The 20,556-nt window shown below is 38.8% G+C and overlaps 1 protein-coding gene across 2 annotated transcripts in view; it reads right to left on the minus strand.

The window, feature by feature from the left end:
• Positions 1-20,556, minus strand: part of LOC125013276 (plexin-A1-like) — a 286,335-nt gene that overhangs the window by 247,193 nt on the left and 18,586 nt on the right. For both annotated transcript variants that reach the window (XM_047593791.1, XM_047593782.1), the window contains exon 2: positions 1,101-2,462. In XM_047593791.1, the coding sequence (XP_047449747.1) occupies positions 1,101-2,258 (1,158 nt within the window). In that variant the 5' untranslated portion in view covers positions 2,259-2,462. The remainder of the gene's footprint in view (positions 1-1,100; positions 2,463-20,556) is intronic.

The following is a 20,556-nucleotide window of genomic DNA, read 5'->3' on the forward strand; positions in this document are numbered from 1 at the left end:
GTTGTGTTGTGGCAGCATGGACGGGGTAACTCCAGGACGTTGGAACTCACTGTTAAGCATTTTCTTGTGGATTGCTAGCTGGTAGCTGACGGCTAGCCTGCTGGTCGTTTTTTTTTTTTTTTTTTTGTTGGAGTTGGAGCTGGACTTCTAAATGTGTGTTGTCCCAAATCTTGGCACAAGGGAGAAGTGTTGGTTGACATGTAATCACATAACCCATCACTTCCTACCACTCTACAGGGAGACAGGATTACATAGACGTACTGCTGTTGGCTAGGCTAGTTAGCTGGTGTCCTCTTGTTGGTTGCTATTTGGTAGCTGACTGCTAGCCTGCTGGTCGGCTTTTCAGTTTTACTGAACTTCTAAATGTGTTTTGCCTCAGATCTTGGCACAAGGGATTGTAACATCTTATCCTGTGTAATAATTAGGGATTTCCGACGTTGACTTTTTGCTGAAATCGGATAGCCAATATTGTCCAAATTCTATAATATTTGCAGGCATTTTTTTTTTTCACCCAGACTAATTTTAGGTAGCAAGCAACCTGTTAGCTACACTCTGTTGCTGTTTTGGCTCCAGGTGCGGTTTGATAAGGTCATCAATCGCACACCAGTAAATGTCTCAGGATCCCACAAGCAGCAGCAGCAGCAGGAGCGCGCTACAGCACAACCCAGGCATTATGTTATCTGTTTTCATTATCGGTGGAAAAAAACGATAACGATATGAACAGATATTACAAAAGTAGGCTAATATCGACTGATATGATCGGACATCCCTAGTAATAATTAACGCAAAATCTAATGAATAATGGAAAATTAGTAACTCGTAAAAGTAAAAAATGAATGGCTGCTAAATGTTTCACATTCCAGATGCATTTCCAGCTTAGTTTCAATACAGCCTCAACCCACAACCACTAAAATGCAAAGTAAAGGCAGGATTTCAAACCACTATTCTGTTGAAAGACAAATTAAGCAACAAAAATATTCTATTGTTCTTGTCCCTGGAAGTAGAAACTACACTTGAAACGTTAGAGTAACATTCCCAAAAGTTTGTTAGGAGAAAGTGCATAGGAAAATCAAAAAAATACTTCTGGGAACAACACTCACCGAGTTGATGCAGGCCAGCTCCTTGTTGAGTAGCCAGGGCAGGGAGAGTTTTCCTTCTCCTCTGTAGCATGACTGAATCCTTTCTTTAATCTTCTCCTTTATCTGTCTCATTGTAAACAGACACAAAGCTGACTCCTTGGGCGGCTTGGCCCTGTTCTTCTGACCCTGGGCAAATACAGTAAACAGAACCTCCTCATGCTCTTGAATACCAAGTGAACGTGCCAAACGGGTCCCTGGTCGGGCCAAATAAGCATCCTGAACCAAGCGGTACTCCACTCCGTCTTTGGTGCAGCCAATTGGAAATTCAACATAGGAGTAGAACTTGGGATCGTCAACACATAAACGGACAATTTTAGAGGTGAAGAATTGTTCACTGCTTGCATCTGGAGAAGTGAGTTGAGTGTCAAGCTGTAAAGTGAGGTAATACACAAACTGTTCACTATTGAAGCCATAGATGTAGTAGATGTCAAATGCTGGGAACTTGGAGAGTGTGTCTGAGGGAATCTTGAGCTGAGATGAGACAAACTCATCCTGGTAGACAAAGCTGAACATGTCAGCATTCTCCTCATTCGACATTAGTTTGCGACTTGAAAGTGTGGGGAAGTACTCTGATTTTCCATCAATGGGGGTGCCAACAAAAAGTTTCCCACCACCCCCAAAAACATCAGGGGAGATCACTACACCTGACATGGTGCCTGCCTCAGCAACGCTGGACAGATAATGCTCTTTACGGTGATGAGGCTCGCCAAGCTTGAATAGATCATCCAGACGCAGGAACTGGCATATTCCCTGGGAAGTACTCCCACAGGCAATTAAGCGATTGTGGGCAGCATCAAGTAGCAGGAGTTTATTGACATTAGAAGTCTGCACTAACTCATGGGGGCAGGACTGGACACCAGGTGGAGGGTAACAGCGAGGGTTATCTGTGACAGGGCCAGTAACATGGCTCCGGAGCTTGGTGAGATTGCTGGACAACTTGTAGATCCAGTTGACAGCACCCAGATAGACTTCACCAGTTTTGTTGTGGACCACCAAATGTGTGAGACCTCCTTCTGGTGGAGAAAAGGAGAGGAGGGGGGAGGTGGAAGTCGTTGAAAGGGAGAGGAGAAGGAAGAGGGTGAGGAGGATTAGAAGGGGTAGCTTTATGTGGGAGGGCATGGTGGTGTGGGGACGGGATGTGTGAGTAAGTGGGTGTTAGTGTGTATAATCCTTTACAGGGTCAATCAGTTCCCTATACGACTGCAGAGTGCAAAGATACAAAAGAAGAGTTTCCAATCAATTGACTTTCCCTTCTTTTTGTCTCCTTTTTCTGCCGTTTTTATAACCTCATCCCCTGATCTTCAGCCCCGTCTGCCACCAGCCCTGAAAAAGAGAAACAAAGCAGTCTTAGCAAACAGACCTGTCAATATATGCATGGACTTGTGTTTTGCATTTCCAGAGATCTGACAAAGAAGATCTGTCTGTATCAAAATGACAAGACACTAATTCACTAATATTCGCACATTAATATTCGCCCACAAACTCAGACTCGGAGGCCTCAATGCAGCTACCAAAAAAAAAGAGAGAGAAAACAACAAAACAACTGAGGATACCATCGGCTTTATTTTATTGACTTCTCCACTCTTGGCTCACATCACTCTGTGGAGTGCATATTTTAAAAGAAGACAGTCGCAAGCATTGCTCCTCTGCGTATTAATTGTCTGGAGGTATTAAAGGATTCAGCAGACAAAGTGCACATCAGAAACAGAAATTTTATGCACCTCGAAGCATATAGATGTACATATAAACAGCATGCATGAAAAATACAAACACATACATAAAAGGTACAAACAAAGAGGGTGAGCCGTTAATGCGGAGCATTGTGATAGTAGGTAAATATCCAAACAGCCTGCTTAGGTATAGAAAGCTAGTCTAACCTAATCAAAGAGTAGAGACAGCGAGTAGGAAAAAAGTCAAAGCTTTTGGCTTCATATGAATTCAATATGAGGGCAGTGGAGATGGCACTAAGTATTGTCATAGGTGAAAAGTAACACTAAGTGTGAGGAAAAGGGAAAGAAGATGGACTTTTTATCCATCCTTTATTTCTTCATATCCAGGTCAATGTCAGGGAATGCTAGGGCTCATCCCAAAATGCACTTGAGGATAAAGTCTGGATATAGTTGTTCCACATGTTCAACATCTTTGTTGTTATTATTCCCATCATTGTGAGGAAGATGTTTTTGAAAGTATCTTCTTCACGTTTTGGTCAAAAATGCACTGATATCATTCTTGAAAGAAAACTTGTGTGTACACCTTTGATTGAAGACAAAGCTTTATTTTTGCTAATGGCTATATACTTTTGAATTCTTGAACTGTCTTATCTAAGCTAAGTTATGCCAAGGCACATCTTGCTTCAAGTATCAAGCCATACAAAGCAACAAAATCATTTTAATTTATTTTCTGTTAAAAGGGGAAATGTGGAATGTGATGCTGGGGATGTTGGTGAATGCTTTTAGCGTTTAGCAGAGTTTAGCCAATAAAAATGACAAATGGAGCCTCTGTGAAGCCCTGTAAACAGTATGGGAATGCTAATGAAAAAGACAGTACATTCGTTCTGAGACACATAAATTGGAAACAAAGCAAGAAGAAAACTAGGAGGACATTGCATGGTTAAATCCACTGAAATACTTCAAAATGTCAACCCTAAAGTGTTATTGTAGGACATAAGACTTTTTTGCTTTTGTGAGATTTTTCAGTTTTCAGTATTTTTGTGTAGAAAATAGATTGTTCCTTGTCCTAAGTGATAAAGAAATGTAAACATGTATTTAGACCGTTAGAACACAAGTGCTGATTCAGGCACTTGTCAACATACACGTTATCACATTAGATAACATTAAGTCACTTCTTCATGGTACCTAATGAAGCAGTTATGCTCAGCGTTCATGCAGAGGTAGACTTGAGAATGTTGCCTTGATCATTGTTAACCATCTGAGTGAAAACCACATGCTTCTAAACCTCACTGAGAGTCACAGGGGGGCAATTTAAAATGTAAACTGAAGTTACCAAATACTGTTCCTCGACCAAAAAAGGGTTAAGACATTGCATTTACACATATCACCTTCCAGGACATGTGAAGCTTGACATACAGTGTATTGCTAAAAAATCTAAATAGTGAGTAACACAGACAGAACTGTCCAACATTCCGTCTATCGGTTCATTGGTTCATGTGCAAATACATATAGAGCACAAGGCACAGGCTTGTTTTATAATGAAGTTATAGTTGCTGACTTCATAGTGAAGCCAGCAAACTATTCCTGTCTCCTATTTCTGCCACTGATTCTCAATTCTTCCTTTCATTACATTCCTCTCTTCTTCTCAGACACTTGTCGTCAATAGCGTCTTTCATCTGCAGCCAAGCCATGATTACAGTGACGATGCCATTGCCTGTCCCATCTTATCTATGTCTGGGACACACACCCGACTGTACAACCTACACATACATATCTGGTCAGAAGCATTTCTAAAAGATCTCGCACATCCTACTGACTTTGGCATGCCTCAACACATTAACCTGCCCACACACCCACATGCACCACCCATGCACTTGCAAATATAAATTGGCCAGCTTACAATACACACACACTTGAAAGGGAGAAAGACGATATTAAATATTCATGGAGGATACTAAATGACGTGATAACAATTGCTATTTTTGCAACATTTTATCTCACTTTCACTGCACTTTATAAATTCTATAAATAAGTGAAAATCCACGCAGCACACATGGCCACATAACTGTGGTAGCCAGTGGAGTTGATGACTAAACTAGGACATGATGAGAGGAAAGAGGATATCTATGAACGGAAAAGAAAACAAGTTAGTCTTTCTTTTATGACTGAATTACACTGTAAAAAAGGATTTGAGGTTTTTGCTATCTCAACTCAATTTCCTCAGTCAGTTCAACTAAAATGTGTTGTGTACTTGAAATATCAAGTTTTTCTGGCCCAACTAATCAGTTCAATCAGAATCATTCAAGCAACATACATTTCTTAGTTGACTCAACTTATGTACATGTGGCCCCTGCAAAAGTGCATATGCAATCCCACATGGCCAACAAGGGTTATCAACTTCCTGCAGCACCATGTGCCACACAAAACTTCCTTTTTGGATCAGGAGTTTTCCAAGGTAAGAACATACTTTGACCCTGTTTGTATGTATCAAAATGTATTGTTAGACAGGTAAACTGGATAAATGTTACACTGGAATGTAAAATTGAACTTTGCAGCAGCATTTTTTGGTATAAGATTTGCTTATGGTATTTTTGTTTTCTTGCGTAATTTTTAGTTGCTGTAGTTGTTAGCTCAACCACAAGAGAATGGAGGAGATAAAATGTATGAATGCATGACCATTCAGGGCTTCTGTACTGTGTGATTTTAAGAACAGAAATTTTTTTTTAGCGCTAAATAAATCATGAGAAATGTTAGAGAATGCAATTCTAGACATTTCTTTTTCAGCCTTGTGTGCTTGGATGAGTTTACAGTACACTATTCATGTCCAGTTCTTAATAGTTAAGCTCATTCAGTTGTCCAGTATCAGTGTTAAAGACAAATGAGATCCACTAATAAGATGATGTCTCACTCTTTTAGATTTGATGGAATTAAACAAACTTATTACATTGGTGTTACAGAGTGGAAGTCCTCCTCATTACACATCTTTGACATGTAGCCTATTCTGCTCTGTTTTGCTCTGGGGTTGATCATGGGGCAGCTCTTCTTCTAAGACAGCAGTTTCTACAACACATCATGACACACTACACGACCAACTGATAAGTACTGAAATTGAAATATTAACTGGGCAGCAGTGGTGACTGAAAGTTGGGGATAGGTTGGGAAAATAATTAAATTAAATTAATGAAATTGAATATTACTAGTTAAAAATTAAAACATGACATTGTAACATTGTATGACATGTCAATTGTGGGCTATTTTTTTTTTTTTACATTTATTTTAGTAATTATTACTATTTTTAATGCATAGGTAAATGATAATGAAACGATATGGAAACATAGAAAGTACTTATAGGCAGTGATGTATGGAGATGTCAATCTCACTTTGACTTTCTTTTTCTTCAGAGCTGGAGACTACTACAGAACAACCAGCCCTGTGAGTTATATGAATTGGATCTGCAAATTCTGCACATTTTCTTCAGCCAACCAACCAAGCATCCCAAGGCATTACAAGCTGAGACACGGACACTAGAATAGGTCTTGCCCTTTGCCTTGCATCTACAGTGACTGTGTGTGCTCTTTTAAGACACAAGCTGCTCTTAAAAACCATTTGTTGAAACATGAAACAGTGGTTAATCAGTCTCTTGACAGAATGCCTTGACAGTTCTTATGGGGTTGAACATAGTACTCAGGCTATTCTGCAGACAGTCTTATTACCACAAATGTTTATACAGTAAAACTACATAACATAGTAAGAACACTCGAGAAAATGTCTATATACAAAAGAAAAAGGCCTGTAAAAGCCATAGAAAATACTTGTTTTGTAGTATGTATGTAGTATTTGTTCAGTCAAGACAAACTTGAAATCTGCTTGAATTCCTAGTTAAATTGCACAAGCTTCTAAGCACGTAGCTTTTAAATTTCACATCTACCTTCATACCATCACAGTTCCTGCATGGTAGAAGGCAAGCACAATATTAACGTTATTTTATAGATAGTTTTATTCTGTAAATGTTGAAGATATTAAACGTTGCAGTTCAGTGTTGTGAATTAACTTAACATTGCAACTTAGATCAACTGTTCCTAGAAAAAGTTACCTGGCTGCCTTAAAAAAATACATTAATTCAACAAAATGCTTAGTTGAGTTAACTTTTAAGTTAATTGTACAGAATGTTGTACAACTCAAGATATCGTTCCAAGTTTGTTGGTTTTACTGTCATTTTATGTTGTCTAAACTGGGATTTAGGTTCGTACAACTTAAAATATATTGTTGGCATCACTAAAAAACTTGTTGATTAAACTTAAAATCTAAAGTTAATGGGACTAATTTGTCACCTTCGCCCAACTATTTATTCAATGTTTAAGAAACTCAAATATGTTTAAACAACTTTAGCTTTTTAGTTTGCCAAACTCAACAATTTAGGCCTTAAACTGTTGTCCAACTTAAAATTTTCAGGCAGCCAGGTTACAAATTATTTTACAGTTTAGATCAAAAGGAGAAAATGGTTTACAAGTGAAGAAACGTGTTACATAAATCACTGAATGCATAAATGACAATAGAAACAAAGAAACCACAAAAGGGACAGAAAACTCTAATTGGGAACAAACTTTGTGTTCAGTTACAACCATACATACTGTTATATTGGTACTACAATTTACAGGTAAATATAACTTTATATCAAAACTGAAGCAGCTAAAAATGTAAAATCTTCTCTGGGCTTCAAGTTTCTTATTAACAGGCAAAAAACATGCCAAAATGTTATCACTTGATATATCATATCATTAATTCTTCTTAAACTGATCAGCGTATGATCTGATCCAAGAAAACCTTGAATTATTCCAGGCTTTACTTTAATGTGCGTGTGCATCAGGGCCATCCTGAAGCCCACTTGCCACATCAGATGAAGCCGTAGAAGTGGTCAGGTCTGTCCTGAGCTGATTTATTGCTGCTGGCACATTGATTACACACGCAGTCACAGACCTTGGCTAAACACTTAGGCAAATTTATACACACCACTTCTTTAGCATGGAACTCACATCCATGCCCACTGGCTTCACTCTGTGGAAGTCCATGGTTGTCTATGTGGATTTGTGCATGTGCATTCTGCATATATTTAATCCTACAGTATTTACTACTAAAACAGACGTCCAGGTTCATCGACCTATACATGTAATGACTGTACAAACCACTGTCAATGCATAAACATTTACACTGATGCCCTTTTTTCTGGATAAAGTACAGCAGAGAGAGAACATGTTGGAGACATGAGCCAGACTGAACTACTTGGAACCTTGACCTACATTTATTACCCCATTGATTAAAGCAAGTGTGCCTAGAGGTTTGGATTTCTCCACATAAACGCTGGCATAATCATGTTGCTGCCGCTTTTACAGGTTCAGTAGCTTATTCTGAAAGTTCAACTTACTTTACAGCTTGCACTGGAAGTTGTTTGAACTTTAACCCTGTTTGCAGGTGACCTTTTAAAGTGTGCACAGTCATTTGACAGTTAATCAGGAAGCAAACAAGCTAATCTGGAGCAAACATGTCAGTAATTAAGAGTGTGATTTAAAAGTCAATGTGTATTGGTTGTCCTATAGCTTTGAACTGAAGATATATTCTGCATCCAACTCAGAAAAAAGTCCCCTCATGAGCTAAATTTGTGGTATAAGGGCATTTGGTTGATGCAACTGCTACAGAAGAAGAAGAAGGCATGTGGAATGATGTTAGCAAGCGCAGATGGGTCAATAGGTTTTATTGACCCTAATTATAATGTTGTGCATTTGAGCTGGGATTTCGAGAAGAAAATAGGGAACCAACAGCCAGCATACAAACTGTGTGAACAGAAAGAAATATTTAAAAGCCATCAAACATGCTCAAAGAAAGGTATCCAGTCCTATATGCAAACATCAACATTACTTTAAGAATCTTTAGCCACATTGCTTGACATAGAAAGTTCACAAAAACTAAAGGAAGCTTTGTAAGGCTAATATAACGAAAACACTTTAGGCTAGATGAGTCTTGTACTGTTTTTAAGGCTACTGACATTGTTGTTCTGCTTGTCATATTATAGCCGAGTGTGTGTGTTGGCATGCTATGTTTGCATCACCCTATGACGTTCACTTCAGGAATGCATTAAAACCTAAAAAGTCCTGTCTTATCACAGTACCAGCAAGAAGACAAGTTGAGCAGGAAACAAAGTACAGCAACCAAGTCTGAAGCTTTTCAGAGACATAACATCAAAACTGAGAATTCCAGCAGTACTGGTGAAGACATTTCTGGCACTGTAACACAAATATGCTCCAAAAGAAATAGGTTCCAATACCTCCAACATGAAGCTAAAACAATGAAGAGGGTGAGGAGTAAAGAAAAACACAGAGTTATGAATGCATATAAACCACTGCTTTAAACCTAGAATAGCTGGCATGTGGTGATGTTATGCAACCAGCAGTAATATCTTTTTAATTGGGAGTAACATGAATATTAGTTTTATTCTTTATATTTATCTTCAAGCAAACTACAGAATCAATGAGTAGATTACTACAGTAGATCACTGTAGTAATTTTTACTGGACTCTCCTGTCACCATAAGGCCCAGCTTTCCTTGCAATATTCTCGTAATGAAGTGTGTAACTAATTGGCCAGAAAAGTAGTAATATGATGGAAAATTAATCAGAATTAATTACGGGTGTAACGATTCATCCACTACATTGATGAATCGATTTTTTTTTTTTTTTTTTTTACCTTCGATCTAACTACATCCATCTGTGCTCCGCAAGTTGGCCTTCCAGACGACATACATCGATCTAATATCGATTTAAAAGGTAACCAATTGATTGTATCGATACTAGGAAATAACACATTGGATTAAACACGTCAGAGGATCCGCTTAGAGTATTTACTTGAGGAACACTGTAAAACTGGACAAACAAAATTTACAAATTAGTTTTATATACCAAAAACTCAATGTTATACAAATATGCGTTAGCTTCCGGCTAACATCAATGGCAAAATGAATCACCCCACCAGTGACACACAGTGACGTGAGCGAAAAGAAAACAACGTCGGATAATTTAACGTGCAGCGTCGGTCACCACCATCATGTGATATTGTCAACAGACCAGCATGTATTGAGAACGTCAGCGCTCAAAAGATGAGATAATAAACAGAAACGGACATGTGTTAAACTTATGGCCCATAATAACCTTGTTCTTTATTGATTAACCGAGCGCCGTCCAGCGGATCGAGACACTTGAGGAAGTTTAAAAAGTGACGGTAACCAGTAGATTAAGAACCCCAAAGAGTAGATACTGAGCAAGATAGTTATCTGTTGGCGGCCCGCCACTCCTAAATGAATGTAGAGGAAACACTGAGTAGGTATTTATTTCAGTCACACTGGTTTAATTTTTGGCTAAAAAGTTACTGAATCGATTTCAAGTCACTGGATCGTTTCGGGTCGTATCGTTCTAAATAAACCAGAAATGTCATTGGATCGTATCGGCAACCACGAATCATGATTCGAATCGAATCATTGTTAAAAGGAATCATTACACTCCTAGAATTAATAAACATAGTAAACATCTGTCCTTAACACAAGTTATTTACAAGATAGACATGCAAAATCTAAGTATGGACACAGATTTTGATCTTCTTATTTCACTTTTTAACTCCAGGCTTCTGGCAACCGATGATATCAACATTAAAGTCAAATTGCAGTTCAGATGAGGACGGTGGAGAAGGAGATATGAGAACGGGCAGGACGCACACTCAAGTGTGAGGAGATTTCTATTTGGAATTCATTTGCAAAAGTCAAAATATTGACATGTGCTAATACAGCAGACTGTAGTCATCTCACACCCTCCTCCTGGTTTTTCAACAGACTGTCGGAGATAAAGAAAGATAAAAAGTAAGGCAGAGGATGGGGAATAGCAGATTTACACACTACAAAAATAACCTGTTTAAAAACAGGTTTTCATTGTATTTATGTATGGCTGCTTTCTAAAAACAACTCGAAGATCTGCCACTATTGAGAATAAGCTCTATAAATCACAGAATAAAGAATATGTCCAGTGAATTTCCACAAGTATCAATACATTCATAGGGAAACATGTAATAGCTAATTGTACATCACTGGTTTGCTGAATTGTATGGATATAGGCAGTTGGTATACCTCCCATTAGATTTCACACAATATTACAGCACTCTACACTCTGATAATAGCCAAGTCTGGTTCTTTGTCTAAATGCTCTTAAAGAATAAGGTCACAACATCTGATGTCTAACTGTAATGTTCCAACACCTTTTACTCTGGTAACAGCAATATCAGTGACATTGACATGACCAATGTACTGTAATATTGTTCTGATAAATTTCTGCGTGAGACACATATAGAGCCTATAAAACTGTCTGTAGTTCTGACAAATCCAGTGTCCAGTACAGCAGGACTCATTAAATGATGCCTTTTAAAATCTAGACTGACAGCTCCCGAACAAAAAAGGCTCCCTCCTCAGGGTATGGAGGCTATATTTGGAAGGGATACAGTGATGGGTTCAGCCTCAACACAAAAAACACAACCTAACCCCATTGCACCACTCCAGTGCCCCCAATGGCCCTCTGTTCCCTTAATTTTATCTTAATTCTTACACACGTCTTCCATTACATATCTGCATTATTACTATACTATTACTTACAAAACTTACTTACAAAATACAAAATTATATGCCAAATTGGATCTACTTGTGAGAGACTACAGAGTTGTCTTTTATTGTATGGAGTCATTCTTTTGGTAATTGCCAAATTGTTATTCTATACCAGGTTGCTTTAAATGACACAGGGTGAAGGCTTTGGTAAAATTATACTTTTGCGTGAATGGAAGAGGGGTGAAGGAACAAGGAGAATGTGGATTGTCAGTGTGTGTGTGCACATGTGGGCTGCTGCGCCATGCAGCAGGGGACACAGTCGTTCATTTACAGTCACATTCCACGACTGACGAAATCACCCCACGGACAGCTGAATGTACACTCACACAGAGATCTCCGTGTCCCCCTCTCCCCCCAGACACCGGCATACAAACTCAGATATGAAGACTCACTCATATACTTATTTTTCACACTGACAGGTGCAGCTCAGCCATCACTTACTCAGTAAGTGCGGCAAAAATCCACAGTGACCAGGGCTGAGAGGATGCCTGGATTGGTATTCTCAGTGGACCAGTCACACTCCTATTAAGGGAAGCACTTGCTATTAATTTTATACATGTAGGTGGAGAGGGTGATAATGTAGTGAGATTTCCCAATCAAGGGAAAAAGGTGAGTCACACCTCTCAATCACAATACCTATTATAGAGCTGTGAGTGGGAAAATTGCTGTTTGTGCTTTTACTGTGGATTTCTGAATGCTGGATGCTGGTGGCTCAAAGCAGCAGACTCTTTCTTTGGTTTTGATTGAAGCTGATATTTTAGGTTTATTCATCTATCTGGGAAATCACATTTAGCCAGAGCCTTGCTGTCAAACTAGGGAAAGCACAGAAACTTTATCTTCAAAAAAAAAGGAATACAGTGGTAATTGTGCAAGATATTCATCTTTAAGATAAGTATTACTATAAGGTTAAATTAAGTTATATGTACTAGTATCTTTGTATGTGACTTAAGAGTACAAAAATTAGTCAATCAGTGGAGTGCCACAACAACATGTAATTCACATTTTATCTAGGCTGTGGAAACTTGATGGTTTGGATTCTTGCAGAAATGTCAATGGTAACTTCTGTCTATTGTAGTTATGAGTGTGCCACCTCCTCTTTTTTGTCACAAATGTTTAGACTACTATCTTTCTAGTAACCTCTCATCTTTCTAGTACCCTCTCCTCCAAACAAAAGGAGTGAAGAAGTAGAAGCAGAGTAGCTATTCAAAAAACTCTCACACAAGTACACACAAACAGAAACAGACAAATTGGAATTTAGTTTTTATGTACCCTACAAGTTGGTCAGGTCATGTAGAGGAGCTTCAGCTCAAGGCGAATGTGAACCTTGCCCCTGTGTTATTTGATGAATAATATGAGGAAGCTGTTAGACTGAGCCTTTATCAAGCTCTTCCATTATTTGTAGACATAAGGGCCGTTACACTGACACAGCACGAACCGACTACAAACAGGGGAAACAGCTAAACCAGCTGTCTATTAGTACCATAGGCTTACATACCATGTATATAAATGTGGAAAATGTGTCCCCACTTCCTTGCATTGGCCAAACTGACACCATTTTCCCGGGGATATGGGTGGCGCCATCTTGCAAGCGCGGAACCAGAGTCTGCACAGTATGGTCGAAAAGCACAGCCACGAGGAGCCAGGTTATCGATGACCTCTAGAGTTTAGACTTGTTTGATTAATACTGCGTTCTGCTCTCTGCGAGTTACAATAAGCCATTGGATATTACTTTTTTATTTTTTACCATTCTCATGGTCCTATGGACCGCTTCACAGAGCAGTTGGCATGGTAGCTTGTAGTCACCTTGATGTCACACCCAGTTTCTACAGTATCAAATAACTAATCTTGTCAAAAAATGGACACAAAAGTATGCATCAGTATTCTATCAACTACCTATCAACTACTTTCCTGTTGGAAAGAGGCATTAGTCTTTGTATGGTAGGTTTAAATAATCTCAAGGTCTATTACATGTAGGAAATTGGAACCACAGTTTTTAGTGTCACGTGCCACCACTAGTTTTTCCACGTCAAAACAACGAACAACAACGAAGAGCTGCGAAACATGAGCAAATGACACATGCTGCCCTGTGTCCCACACTGGGTCTCCCTCATACAACACTGCTTTCTCTCCTAAATAAGGAAATATTTCCATCACAACATGCGCTTCCACATACTATGTGAACACACAATAACTGTCCAGATATTTGTATGTGCTGATGAAACTTAAAAAAGAGAAATTTATCTGCAGTTGGAGCAAATCACTGACACAGTGTGCGTGTGGTGTGTGAGTGTATTCTCCAAAGAGAGGGCCCTGCAGCTAAAGCCATTTAGTGGGGCTTTAAGTGCTTGAATAGCCCCAGAAACACAGTTCTTTATCAGGGAATTTGGCAAAGATAATCGAAGCTGGCTCACAACCGCAGAACAGCAATTTTGCAGTTTAAGAAAATGAGAAGGAGAGGGCAATGAAGGATGAAGGGATGGAGAAAAAGAAAAAAACAAGAACAGAAAGAAACTGCATAGTACATTCATAACAAGGATGGAGTTAGTGGATTTGTGTGCACAGGTACGCAAAAAAATAAAAATAAAAATAAACAGAAGTACAGAACCAATGACATAAGGACAAAAGAAGAAAAAAGAAGACTGTTGCTGATAGGTCTATGTGGAGACAGATGGGAAACTAAGTGCATACAGTAGTTCCGTATCTGGAGGCAAGAATAATATCATCATCTATCTTGGTTGAGAGACTTTATACTCAAGCTGCAATAGAAATCTGTTTTATTGTCACAGCAGTGCAGTAACGCTAGCCATAAACTGGGGTATTTAGTTTCCATTAGGAGGGCGGACACGTTAACACAAAACAAAATCTGGCAAAGCCTTTCCCGCATGAGACTGAGTGGTGCTTTTTCATTAATTAATTAATGTATAAAATGACATAAACAAAGACAACAATTGTGGGGGCAGCCTTAAATAGAGTGGTCAATTTTGCAAAATAAAATAACCTTCAAATCCAGATATAAAAAGAGAAATGTTGAATAAAATGTATTAGCAACCACACAAAGATTGAGTAATAATCACATGTACACATTGGTACACTAATTAATACAAGTTTTCTGAGGCGTTTCAAAGATTCTGTTCAGGTGATCAGTGTTGAAGAGGTAACATGATGTATGTATGTATGTAGGTCAAAATCACACTGAGAACCTTCATGGTGGTTATTATTATGGTTCATCCTGGAACCACTGAACTAAATTAGAGGTTCCTCTGCTTTTGCTGGCTTAGCTCACTGTGCCTATAGATCCTTTTTTTTTTTTCAACCAAATTCCCCCGTTTGAGTTACAACTGCTTAATGTACATGCTCTGTTTGTTGAGTGTGCATGCTGGTTTCTTTTAGCTGTAGTTTTAGCATTTTATCATCTCTCTGACCTTAGCTACACATTCACTGTGACTGCAGAGGGGTTTTAGGCTGTCCGTTCTCTACAGGCAAATTTACTGTACAATCAAACTCAGACAGTGGTGCTTTTCTTTCCTTACAGCTAGTCTCTTTGGGAGCAAACCTAATTCTGTCTCATTGACAGCTCCCCTGGTTTATACCTAAAGCCAGCTATGAAGATTGTAGGTGGTGAGGTGAATTTACTGAGCTCTGTAATGTCTGCATACATTCAATATTTGCTGAATTTCGAACTTGTTCCCAGGTTTTTGTTAAAAGAAAAAAGTGTATAATGATATCATATAATAATAACCTAAAGTCACTTAAAAAATGTAAGGTTTCACTTTGTGGTGATGTAACATAATGGAAAACTCTGCTCTCTGCTCTCAGTGCTGTTGTTTACACAGCAACTGTTCCATTCATTTAATGAGGTGCTAAAAGGTTACAAACAGCCATGACTGCAGCAATGAGATTCATTTGTAGACATCAGAGAAAATCTATGATATCTGTATACAGCATGAATCAATCTGAAATTACATCGCTGTTGGTGAATAGTTTGAACTCACTTGAACTTTCACAATAATGACAATAGCAACATTTTACTGACTGAGCTAATCAAATTAGCGGTTTCATTTTGCGACATATGGATAGCACCCATTTGGCTATAATATAGTGGTGCATGCGATGCAAGCATGTTGTGCATCATTGTCACAAGTTTTGAAATTGGTGGATTGTCCCAACTCTTCTCTTGTGTAGCCAGAATTACTACTGAGGGTGGGAAGTGCCCTGTCATGCAGACCAAACTTGGAGACTGTTACGAGTGTCAAATTTGGATGCTCATAGTAAACTCAAAGAAGCATGTGTAAGTACTATAGAGACACAATTTAAGACATGGGGCAATAGTGAATTAAGCACAAAAGTTAAAGTTGCTGTTGGTTTTAGATAAACTTTATACTAATAATTTTTATGAATTGTCAGCAACCCAGCAACCTGAACTCCAATAACTAAGTACACTTTGGTTTCAAAAGCCTCTTTCAACTCATGCAACTCTGTGTCTTTGCCTTACTTCTCTCTCAAAACTTATTTATATGGCAGCTTGTCGCCATACACATGCAGTTAAAGACAAAGAATTTTTGTGCAGGTTTTCTTTAAGCAAAATGTTACATTTTCTGCCCAACTCTAATGCTGCTCTGACCTCTGAACAAAGAAAAGATAATTTCCCTACAGGTACCAGCAAATTATAACAGTAGTCATAATGATTAGATTTTAAGCACTCCTCTCACAAGGATCCTGCATTAATAGAGCACATATGCACACTAAGAAAATACACTGGCTCATGGACGTAAGTAGGAAATGGTTTGATCTAACATGTGTAATGTGTCTATTACTTGCAAAAAGCAGACTGTTATTCTATTTAATATTGCATTTTTCTTGATCAGGTTAGAGTGCTCTCACACCTACAAACTGGAAAACAGAGTAAAAGTAAAGGATTTATGTTTATATGTGCTCACACTTTCTTTTTGTGTCGCTTTTTTCTGCTTTTAATCCTCTCCTCAAAACCTGTGTGTGTTAACTGCTAGATTTCTTTGGCACATTCGTCTTTGAAGGCACAAACAAGCAGAATGACACACACACACACACTGCATGAGATAATGTATCTGCTCTTTTTGCAGCTTACAATGCAGATGCCAAGCTGCGAGAGGAGGAATATCTCACTTGTTTTAACACTAGCACTTCAATCAGCCACTCACACCTACGCACCTCCACATGCACAGAGACGTGCATACCTTAGGGCAAGAAGAGATATCCAAACACACAAACACAGCCAAAGCTGTCTTCATTTGAGAGTGTGCATGTGCATTAACGTGTTTGGATGGCAGTATGTGTGTAACACTGTGTGTCATCTATCCGTATGTCATCTCTCCTCTGATGTGACCTTTACACACAGATATTTTCTTCCCGCCCTGCCAGCAACTCTGCTAACACAATTACACTGGGCTAATGAACAGAGGGCCCTGATAAAGTGGCACACACAGACCAGTGCACACTCAAAAACGCACACGTTTCCTCCATGCATATCAATCTCTCTGTAAAGGCTACATTTGCATCTTTAATATAAATGAAAGTGCTTATTAAAGTGCATACGGCAGTTCAGATCAGATGTAGGAAGAGCTCATCTAAATCTACAGCATTTAACCCCTCACACTCCTCCTTCTTCTCCATTCTATTACATGCATGCAATCATTGTGATATGCATTATGTGGAACATATCAATGGAGTAATTTTAAAGCTTGTGTTCATAAAACCCTACAACATGAACCCTATATTTCCACATTTTAACAACATTTACAGCAGCAGTGGAGCTAGGAGCCAAGTCTCACACGATGGATGTCTCAAAGCCTGTGACGGAGCGACTTTGAGCGCAGCGTCATTCCCTGACCGACGCTCTTTCTCTTCCTCTCCCGCTCGCCCTTGTCCGGGGAGTGCCGGTATCAGTGCATTCATCGTGCATATGGGACCACGTTTTCTTTCTGTGGTTCCTGCTTACCCACAAACTGTTAATTTAGTGTCTGGACTCTGGTTTTCCTGCTGTAGGGGTCCGAGGGTGCACTCGGTCCCTACGCATCGCACACACTCACTCACTCACTCACTCGCTCGCTCGCTCACCTGCTGTTGTCACCGGCATTTGAATCAGGGTCTCCGACCAAGCCGAGGGACTTCCTGGCCACGCTTTAAATAGCGCTTCGCGCGCTTCTGTTGGTCATGTGACCATGGACTTTACCAATATGGTTTATTCATATAAAATTTTGTGATCTGTTGTATTTTGGGGGGATAAGGGAATCGTTGTATGAAAGTATTTTTGTGTCATGTTGCAGATATCAGAATGTATTGGTAAAGTGTGGATTCCTGCAAACAATTGGATGAAAAGCCTGAAAACCCTGTAATTTGTTATTGGTTTGCCCGGGGGAGTGTTTAAGGGGTATTTAAAGGGAGTTTTGCGCACTTGCTAGGGGAGTTCTGGCCTAGTGGCACCGTGGGCCGATAGTTGCTGTTGTAAGCAGTCTGGAAGCTGCTATTTGCAAACTGTAAATATTTTTGCCTCACCTTTTTCTTTTCGGGAATCTGGTGCAAATAAAAATTCACCACATAACCGGAGCTGACTGAGCCGTCATTTTTCTTCTTTTAAAACGAACCCGTGACACAGTCCTTAACCTGAAATTATCCCAGTGTGACATTTTGATTCGATTTCACACCAGTGTGAATACGGATGATTCATTACTATGTTCACTTAGATTTACAAAATGAACTGAAAGGGATTTTTCATGGTAATATAACAAAAATACTCATCACAGGACGGTTACCAGGTTTTTTTTTTTCAGCAACTCTTGGGAAGCCAAGTGCCTTCACGTGTAAGTTTTTCTTTACAACATAAAAGCAAATCCTAAAGTCAAATCAATAATGACCACATATAGTAGGCCTATGGTAGATGTATGTGAAGTTCTTCTATGCTACAACAAAATCGTTTGAGCAGAGCAAGAAAAAGACATCCCATCATCTCCGTTAGTTGAATGCTCTCATATAGTTTTTGCTGTCCACAGAGAACACACTTTCAGTTGTGGTCAAAGTGGCCCCTATAAGCTCCGGTTTCCCTGAGGGGGGAGCCACAAAGGTGAAAAACTCAAACAAACAATGATTTTATTCTCTTGACATGTTCCCAGATACAAAATCCATAATGTATTTTTTCTTTACATGTGACTGCAGCACCACCATCTCACCATTTTCATTCTGTACAGACACACTATTCACTTGAGTCCTACTTGACACTAAATCCACAAAATCTCCTTTCCAAAATCTTATCAAATGGGGGTCTGGAACCTAATTTGTCATTACTCAGGGGGCCCTCACATAAAAACACTGAAGAAACTGTGCTCTAATTATGCTGCTAATCAAATCTGGATGTAACTTTTTGACATGAGGTTACAGTCACAGAGTACGAGGGCAAATTCTTGAGGCGTCACACTGGCCTGATTTTGATTGGACAGGATCTTGAGTTGCTGTATCTGGTTCTGATTACCATGTTAAAGATTTGACAGCATTCCAGCCCTGCTTTAGGGCCACAAGTTTGCAAATGGGGAAGGGGGGAGAATTTAAGCCTTGTGTACATATTCTCATCCCAATTATTTGACAAAACGAAAAGGAACCCATAACAGCATGACTGACAGTTAATTCTTCAACTAGTCCGGTCCATCTTAAAAACAGAGATACTGACATCAAAAATCAACTACTAAAGAAAGTTCAGCTGCTGTCCTACAACTGAACTTGACCTCTGACCTTCCTGTGGCGGAAGGCTAGTTTGCCTACAAGGATTAATAAAGTATCGCAAGTCTAACAACTTGTAGGCCATTCACACAATGACATAACAGACATTCAAGCTTGGTTCATGAGCAGTATAATAAGTGATATGATTAATAAGTGGAAGAATCTACAGTTAGGGGTGATATCTTCACAAGGACCACTGCAAAACAAAATCTTAATTGATTTACAATTGCCCTTTTTGTTCATGGTCTGAAAGCCAGACAAATGACAATAGCAGATGTGCAATGCATGCCTTGAAAATCTTGGCAGTTATTAAAACCATTTGATTGTACAACAAAAGCATTGAATTCATTGAAGTCTGCTTGCATCCTACTCTGCGTAAATTAAATAAAACCATCAGAAAGTGCAGAACACAGCATTTCCCCTTGTTTTGTCATTATTTATGACATGTGGTTGAGGACAAGTTGTTGAAGTTGTCAATGAGAATGAGTCTTTATGATACCAAAATCCCATGAGAAGGAAAAAAAATGTGCTGAATAATCTAATAATTGTAAGACAATGAAAATCAAACAACCAAACACATAATTAAATATATTAACAGTACAGTATATTAACATGTACATACAGCCATACCTTAAATAAATCCTTGAACCCTTATCCAGAAACATACACTTTACTGTACAGCAACATATGAACTTTGCTCATCATCTTGAGCAAACTAATCACTGAGTTCCACTAACACACAGATCGTTTCTTAACATCATCTTACACTGACATTGCACTTGTTAACATAACATCTTGAATCAAGCCCTGCAGCTTTGCCCTCTGACTGTATGGATTTCCTCAGCTATGAGGACTTGAAGGCTGATAGGCAGATAATATTTGCTCTTGTTAAGCTTAAAGCCATTTTTTGGCTAGGTGCAGCAATGTAGTGTAGATTTTGCCAGGCACACGTCCTATGAGGTTCATTAATAATCACCTGTACATGCTAGTCTAGGTTGAATGTGGTGAAGTACTGGAACTTGACTTTGTTTTGTTTTCCATTCAGTGTGGAAAACATCATTTAAGTGCAGACAAAAAAACAAAAACAAAAAAAAAAGCCCATTTAGACAAATTATAGGGTATTGGTTGTTGTTATTGTTGCTTTCTCTTTTTAACAATGATAATAATAACCGGTATTCATAATAGCACTATTACAATAGTATTATCAACACAGTTAAACAGCTGCATGAGAGCAATATATTTATTTGTAACAGCATAATAAATATGGAGAGACGAATGAAGATTAGCTAAATTAAGAATGAGGACAGGCA

The sequence above is a fragment of the Mugil cephalus genome, chromosome 1, assembly GCF_022458985.1.
Source record: "Mugil cephalus isolate CIBA_MC_2020 chromosome 1, CIBA_Mcephalus_1.1, whole genome shotgun sequence".
Lineage (NCBI taxonomy): Eukaryota > Metazoa > Chordata > Actinopteri > Mugiliformes > Mugilidae > Mugil > Mugil cephalus.